Here is an 8,475-nt window from a genome sequence, read left to right as displayed (position 1 = left end):
AAGCAAGGCAATGATTTTTAGAGGATAGGTATCTTTTATAGAAGAAACCCTTCAGCTTGAAGGTGCTGGCATGAATGTACAGTGCGTTCGGAAAGTATTCATACCCCTTGACTTTTTCCACATTTTGTTACGTTACAGCCTTATTCTAAAATTGATTAAATTAATGTTTTCCCTCAATCTACACACAATACCTCAATGACAAAGTTAAAAGTTATTTTTGCACTTATTATTATTATTTTTTTAAACATCTGATTTACTTAAGTATTCAGACCCTTTGCGATGAGACTCAATTGAGCTCATGTGCATCCTGTTTTCATTGATCATCCTTGATGTTTCTACAACTTGATTGGAGTCCACCTGTGGTATATTCAATTGATTTGACATTATTTGGAAAGGCACATCTACCTACAGTGCATTCGGAAAGTTTTCAGACCCCATGACTTATTCCACATTTTGTTACGTTACAGCCTAATACCCCATAATGACAGCAAAAACATGCTTTTAGACATTTTTGCAAATGTATAAAAAATATGAAATCATATTTACATACGTATTCAGACCCTTTACTCAGTACTTTGTTGAAGCACCTTTGGCAGCTATTGATTAGAGCCTCGTGTTCTTGGGTATGACGCTACAAGCTTGGCACCTGTATTTGGGGAGTTTGTCCCATTCTTCTCTGCAGATCCTCACAAGCTCTGTCAGGTTGGATGGGGAGCGTTGGATGTTTGATTGGATTCAAGTCCGGGCTCTGGCAGGGACACAAGGACATTCAGAGACTTGTCCCGAAGCCACTCCTGCGTTGTCTTGGCTGTGTGCGTAGGGTTGTTTTCCTGTTGGAAGGTGCGAAGGACCTCTCTGTACTTTGTTCCGTTCATCTTTCCCTCGATCCTGACTAGTCTCCCAGTCCCTGCCGCTGAAGAACATCCCCACAGCATGATGCTGCCACCATGCTTTACCGTGGGGATGGTGCCAGGTTTCCTCTAGACATGAAGCTTGGCATTCAGGCCAAAGAGTTCAATATTGGTTTCATCAGACCAGAGAATCTTGTTTCTCATAGTTGGAGTCCTTTAGGTGTCTTTTGGCAAACTCCAACCGGGCTGTCATGTACCTTTTACTGAGGAGTGGCTTCCGACTGGCCACTCTACCATAAAGGCCTGATTGGTGGAGTGCAGCAGAGATACTTGTCCTTCTGGAATGTAGAGACAAAGATTTGTATAACTAAACCAAGATAGACCACAATTTATCGTTTACAATGGGAACAAATGAGTCATAGTGGGCAGAGCCAAACACGGACTAGCGATATCCTATTGGCGAGTTCTAGTAAACATCTCCATATGTCTGTTAGGGAACGCCTAATCTAAAGTGCGCGTGTGCAGTAACTATATTCGTCTTTGCACTCTTAAACGGCGCGATTTTTAAAAACCTTTGCAAAGGGTAAAGTCTACAAAACTTAGTCCACTCTGTTCATAAAATATTCTAGTTTTGGGAACAGACGACTGTGTTGAGATCAAATGTTTAATCGATGAGAAAATTTGCAGAATGTTGGCCAAAATCAATCTCGTTCCATCTTCTTCCACTGCCCGCCATATTTGGTAGTGAGTGGAAACGCCAACCGGATGCTTCACATTTATACTTCCAGTGAAATATCTGTCATTATTCTAGCTGTGGTAGAGAGGTCAATAACGGTATAATGCATTGAGCCTATTGAACTCGATCCGAAACAATATAATTGCCATGGAAACGCGTGGGGGAAAGGACCGTGGGTCGAGATCCTGGGTCGCCTCATTTCCCCCAGCAAAATTAGCCTACATTTAGGCTCTTGTTTATGTGTATTTCACACTATGTTGAGGTCAAAATCGGAGTATGACGCTTGTATGGATGCCAAGTCAACCCTGATGTCGTTAACAATCGACTGCATTACAGTTAAAAACAGTATTGACTAGCACCACCGATTTCTGTATGCCAGTTAATACGAACGGAAGTTAGCCTTTATCAGTCACTTCTTCTAAACCTGAAAATTGATCACTTGTAAATGTTATACAGCCAAAAACAGTAAATCCAAATCGGACTTTAGTAACCACATTGTGAGCTATGTTATAATATAATCACAACAGATTTGAAGAATATTCACTTTGTTAGATGATATTTGTTGAATGTACCCCCATCTGGTCTGCGTTCCAATGATCCTTTACTTAATCTATTTTGCAACTTGTTGAACAGCAGCGTACTCCCTGTACTTTCTGCGTTCTGAATCTGATCCGCAATGACCTCACGAGCGCCATATTAAAACGCTTCTTCTTCCCCTTACATGTTATGGGGCAGCGCTATCCGGGATGCTTTGGACGTCCATACCCTAACCAAAAAATGTGTATAACTAAACCTACATCTCATTGTTATATCTCAATGTTAGAACCTTAATCCATACCCTAACCATAACCCTTACATACTAACCTTAAAACCTATCTTTACCATTTTACATTTCAACTTCAATGTGGGCTATGGACGTCCCAAGGATCCCAGGTAGAATGGACCCACTACTTTTTTGTGTTGAACGCAGCCACCACTAGTCTGCCTCTTGCTCCAAGAGATTGACAGAGGACAACAACATGATGGAAATTGACTCACTCCAAGAGGCGTTTAAAGGTTTTTGGGTTTCTTATGAATAGCGTAATACTTAAATAAAGTCAGACTTTTTGTTTGACTTTTTTCTATACTACAGTGGTTATATTGCCATAAGGTGTTGAATGTAGCTAACGTTAGCTAGCTATAAGCGTATGTTAGCTAGTCAGCTAATGCTAACATTCGGAAGAATAAGCAATGTTGCTAACTAACGTTAGCGTTTCCCCTTTAGCTTAAAGGTAGCTAGCTATCAATTCTCAAAACACCAGAGGTTTATATATTTATTTCTGGATTCAACAATTTAACTAGCTAGTTAGCCATGGTGCTGTTGACAACTCCATCGCACAGCTAACGTTAGCTTAGCTAGCTAACGTTAGCAAACTAATGAACTGATTAAGTTAGCTACCGGTAGTTAGCAATGATGTATACACTATTGGTAGTTAGCTACCATTTCCAGTTAGTTGGATTGTGAACTTTTCTATTGACTACGTTAGTTAGCTAACTAGCCAGTAAGACAATACTATGAAGGTAATTGTTGATGTTATGTAGCTAACTGGCAAGTTGTCCAGCGAGCTAGCTAACATGCTAGCTTGCAAGTTTGAGTTCACTTAACCTGGCCAATGCCAATGGCCACAATTAGCTAGCTCGCTGGGTAGGTCGCTATAAAGGTTTATGAGAACACAATTACATTTTCAGTTGGTGTCACTGTTAGTTAGCAAGCTAACTAAGGCGATCGGCTCCATTTGGCATTTTCCTTTCTTGAGCTGGTGAGCTAAATGGCTGAACAAATCAAATCAAATGTATTTATATAGCCCTTTTTACATCAGCTGATATATCAAAGTGCTGTACAGAAACCCAGCCTAAAACCCCAAACAGCAAGCAATGCAGGTGTAGAAGCACGGTGGCTAGGAAAAACTCCCTAGAAAGGCCAAAACCTAGGAAGAAACCTAGAGAGCAACCAGGCTATTAGGGGTGGCCAGTCCTCTTCTGGCTGTGCTGGGTGGAGATTATAACAGAACATGACCAAGATGTTCAAATGTTCATAAATGACCAGCATGGTCAAATAATAGTAATCACAGTGAACAGGTCAGGGTTCCATAGCCGCAGGTAGAACAGTTGAAACTGGAGCAGCAGCACGGCCAGGTGGACTGGGGACAACAAGGAGTCATCATGCCAGGTAGTCCTGAGGCATGGTCCTAGGGCTCAGGTCCTCCGAGAGAGAGAATGAGAGAGAGCATACTTAAATTCACACAGGACACCGGATAAGACAGGAGAAATACTCCAGATATAACAGACTGACCCTAGCCCCCCGACACAAACTACTGCAGCATAAATAGCATGAACACACTGACAGTGTTGTAGTCACAAGTCATCATTAACATTAGCTAGTTAACGTCAATGGTTTCATAAGCAAGCCAATCTATCCAAAGTTCCCTGCTCTGTTGTGTTGTGCTAACTGACTTGATATCACTGTTCTCTTTAGACTTTGACAATAAAGGGAAGAAAGAAGTGGCACCGCTGCTCGACCAGTTTCTGTGTCATGTTGCGAAGACTGGAGAAACCATGTAAGGAATGTTCATATTGTCAAGCTTGTAGCTACAGATATCATGCATATGAGAGGATGAAGCATGCTCAGTGGGATAACTTCAACATCACTGGTTGAAATTATGTAAAAGGCATAGTCCTAGATCATGCCTAGTCTTCTCTTCTGCATGTGCTGTATTATTTTTGCTAAGAGATCTGTGCTCTGTCTTTCCAGTGTTCAGTGGTCTCAGTTTAAAAGCTATTTCCTCTTCAAACTGGAGAAGGTGATGGACGACTTCAATGCCTCAGCACCCGATCAAAGGGGGGTAGCCAATCCCAATGTGGACTCCATTCCATTTGAGGACATGAAGGAGAGGATACTGAAGATTGTGAATGGATACAATGGGTAGGTACCAGTATAACCTTTTAGAATCAACTGTTTTCTTGCGATCATGTCATGCCATCTAAAGAGTTAACGTTGCTGACTTTGTGGTGGTTGTACAAGGGCGCCATCTACTGGAGAGGCTTTCTAGATGTCACATGTACTGTAGTGCTCAAATTTATTTTTTCTTTTTTTTACCTTTATTTAACTAGGCAAGTCAGTTAAGAACAAATTCTTATTTACAATGACGTCCTAGGAACAGTGGGTTAACTACCTTGTTCAGGGGCAGAAAGACAGATTTGTACCTTGTCAGCTCGGTGATTCGATCTGGCAACCTTTCTGTTACTGGCCCAATGCGCTAAACCCTGGCCCAGCGCGCTAACCCCTGGCCCAGCGCTCTAACCCCTGGCCCAGCGCGCTAACCCCTGGCCCAGCGCTCTAACCACTAGGCTACCTGCCGCCCCAATGGCAACCATATTGTAAACACGCATGTCATTATAGTTTATTTTATACCTATCTAATTTCACTTTTTTCTTGAGCTAGCCCTACCTCAGGTTTATTTGAGTAACCTCCTTACTTACTTCCCTCAGAATTCCGTTTACGATTCAGCGTTTGTGTGAGCTGCTTACAGAACCCAAGAGGAATTACACAGGGACAGAGAAATTCCTCAGAGGTGTTGAGAAGGTGAGTGGAGTGCCATGTCTGTTTAGGAACAGTTGTGCAGTGTTATACTAGATTAGATGTGTGTAGTCTCTATATGTTGTATAGTATTTATATTTTGAAGTGTTTGTGTTGAAGGGTTTTTCTTCTTCCAGAATGTGATGGTGGTCAGCTGTGTGCATCCTACTTCAGAGTAAGTGTTGTTTTTGTCCTTATTGTTATACATTATATCAAGGAGACATTTTTACAAAGAGGTGATTCGTTGTATTTATACTGAACAAAAATATGAATGCAACATGCAACAATTTCAACGATTTTACTGAGTTACAGTTCATATAAGGAAATCAGTCAATTGAAATAAATTCATTAGGCCTTAATCTATGGATTTCACAACTGGAAGGGCCTGGGAGGGGATAGGAGGGCATAGGCCCACCCACCGGGGAACTGGCCCAGCCAATCAGAATGAGTTTCCCCACACAAAATGGCTTTATTACAGACAGAAATACTCTTCGGTTTCATCAGCTGTCCGGATGGCTGGTCTCAGATGATCCCACAGGTGAGGAAGCCGGATGTGGAGATCCTGGGCTGGCGTGGTTACACGTGGTCTGCGGTTGTGAGGCCAGTTGGAAGTACTGCCAAATTCTCGAAAATGACATTGGAGGCAGCTTATGGTAGAGAAATGAATGTTAAATTATCTGGCAACAGCTCTGGTGGATATCCTGAAGTCAGCATGCCAGTTGCATGCTCCCCCAATTTAAGACATCTGTGACATTGTGTTGTGTGACAAAACTGCACATTTTAGTGGCCTTTTATTTTACCCAGCACAAGGTGCACCTGTGTAATGATCATGCTTTTTAATACGCTTCTTGATATGCCACACCTTTTAGGTGGATGGATTATCTTGGCAAAGGAGAAATGCTCACTAACAGGGATGTAAACATTTGAGAGAAATAAGCTTTTTGTGTGTATGGAACATTTCTGGGATCTTTTATTTCAGCTCATGAAATGTGGGATCAACACTTTACATGTTGCGTTTATATTTTTGTTCAGTATAGGTTATATGAAGTAAAATATTTTTTGAATTACTTTGTTTCTCTCTGTCATGAAGGAAAAACGGATGCAGTGGTGTGAATAGAATGAATGGTGTTATGTTGCCTGGGAACGCATCTGCTTTTACGGAAAGGTAAAGCTCAAATGACAGGTTCCTATTTTCTCACCCTAGTTTCCTCAGTGATAATTGCCTAAAGGTAAACCACTCACATTTCTGACACTTTTCTTACACTACATTTCTTTCACTCTTCCTCTATTTTCTTGCAGGAAAGTGAATGGCCCAGGGACCCCCAGGCCGCTGAACAGACCAAAGCTCTCTCTAGCGACAAACGGCCTACCGGACAGTACAGAAAACAAAGACCCTACCACAGAGCAGGGACATGACAAACCCTCCAGGTACTTCAGTTGCTACCCAACAGACCGTGTGATACTCAGTTCCTACTTTTTTCTTTTGATGAATTGAATGTGTGATGAATCTTCGCTCTCTCAGTGAGGTGTCGGCATCAGGTACCCAGGGGAGCTCTGTGAAGAACAAGCACCATGCCGACGAGGAAGAAGAGGATATGGAGGCTGAGCAACACGAGGTGAAGAGGCTCAAGTTCAGCAAAGAGGATGAGCAGGAGGGGGACACCCTCAGACACGGCCACAATGACAGTTTGTCGGAAGAGGCAGAGTCCATGGTCCAGGAGGAGGAGGACGAGAAGAGAAGTGAGGCTCCCAGTACTGCTGGGACTTGTGAAGACCAAGGTAGGACTGGTTTTTCACTCTTTATTTTCGCCCATCATGCCGACATGCATTGCTGGTACAATCCTTTGTGGATATTAGTACGTGTATGAGCAGAACCAGGAGTTGCCTGAATTGGCAGAATTCTGAGGTGTTCATCGTAGGTTCAGCTTATCTGCTTGCCAGATCTACATCAACCCTTATGCAGTTAACATTAGTAACTCTATTTTTGTGTCCTTGCCTGTCCCACAGAGCCATCGAGCACACAGTTGGAGCCATCAGCAGGGCCCGGGGAGGACGACCAGGCAGAGAGGGAGGTTCCTTGTGGCTCCCAAGAGGAATGTAATGACATGGACCAGTCAGAACAGCAGGCCCCTGCTGGCGTCCTGGAGAGCCCTGAGACGCGGGACAGCGATGAGGGCAGTGACCCAGTCAGCAGCAGCAGTAGTGTCAGCAGCAGTTGCAGTGAGGAGAGTGGAGCCAGGGAAGAGAGAGCCTCTGCTCCCTCCAGCAGTACTTCTGAGCCACCTGCAGAGGGCGCCATGGAGAGCGGTAGCCTGGACACTGGGACCAGTGAGGAGCCCATGGAGCAGGACTAGGACCTCAGCATCCATCTGTTGACTATTTAGAACATCTGTCCTCAAGTCCAGCTTGAGTGTCACCGGTGAAGGGGATGCGCCATCCTGGTCCCCTAGATACTTTACGCCTTGTCTACATTTTGGGCACTCCTCAAAATGACCACCTGATGTGGGCATAAACATTTTTATTTTGAATCAAATATAAACTGGATTTTTTTTCTACATTATTTAGAGTTTTCATTTTAAGGCTTGTGGTCTCTAGAGGTCTTTGTTTCAGCCTTGATCAGTCTTTGGGGTTGCAGATGATGTTTGTTGTAGCTGTGCTGATAGGTCGGGGTGTTCGCTGGCTTTTTTCCCTCATCAGTTTAAGCATTTGTCAGGAAAAGTAAACCAGGCAGTTTTTTCCCTATAGCCAGTTTCTCTCTGTGGATTATCACCTCTGCCACACCAGAGTCGAGACAAAGCTATCGCCGCTAATTAACTTCCTCATTATTTATGCTGTCAGTTACTCACTCCGGCGATGAACTAGCTATAATCATTTCTGTTTCTGACTGAAGCACAAGCCTTAGCATCCAGCTCATACCACTGTTTTTACTCGTGCCGCCATCTTGGTTGTTGAAAAAATTTATATTTCCTTGTTTGTTGTTTTCCCCCCCATCAATTTTCCTTGTGAGTTGGGAGTATTGAAATAGATTTTCCATATGTGTCCTTATTCTCCTTTTTAAATGCATCTATTTTCTTTGCGATGATACACTACCGACCCAACTCAGAGTAATATAACATGCTACCTTTTACCTTAAAATGTAACATATCATTTTGGGTGCATTGAACCATCATTTATATGAACATTTCAACTGAATTACTTATTTTGGAAAATATGTTTTTTGACAGCCAGTTATTTCATTTCCAAAACCAGCTGTAAGTACAAAGATGACTTCT

General features: G+C 42.8%; 1 protein-coding gene and 1 long non-coding RNA gene across 2 annotated transcripts; one reads left to right on the top strand and one right to left on the bottom strand.

The window, feature by feature from the left end:
- Positions 1-204: 204 nt before the first annotated feature.
- On the bottom strand, positions 205-2,323 carry LOC139535561 (uncharacterized). The gene is made up of 2 exons (XR_011667156.1): positions 2,132-2,323; positions 205-1,189 (listed from the first exon to the last, which is right to left on the bottom strand). It is a non-coding gene; the product is annotated as an uncharacterized lncRNA (long non-coding RNA).
- Positions 2,324-2,511: 188 nt separating this feature from the next.
- Positions 2,512-8,013, top strand: LOC139535560 (serine/threonine-protein phosphatase 4 regulatory subunit 2-B-like). The gene is made up of 9 exons (XM_071335079.1): positions 2,512-2,643; positions 4,103-4,184; positions 4,379-4,549; positions 5,116-5,209; positions 5,341-5,378; positions 6,294-6,368; positions 6,503-6,631; positions 6,726-6,982; positions 7,211-8,013. Exons 1-9 carry the CDS (start codon positions 2,607-2,609, stop codon positions 7,555-7,557), a joined length of 1,230 nt encoding a protein of 409 aa, XP_071191180.1. The 5' UTR covers positions 2,512-2,606; the 3' UTR covers positions 7,558-8,013.
- Positions 8,014-8,475: the final 462 nt, after the last annotated feature.

Source organism: Salvelinus alpinus, chromosome 12, assembly GCF_045679555.1.
Source record: "Salvelinus alpinus chromosome 12, SLU_Salpinus.1, whole genome shotgun sequence".
NCBI classification, from domain to species: domain Eukaryota; kingdom Metazoa; phylum Chordata; class Actinopteri; order Salmoniformes; family Salmonidae; genus Salvelinus; species Salvelinus alpinus.
This window is presented reverse-complemented; position numbering and strand designations above follow the sequence as displayed.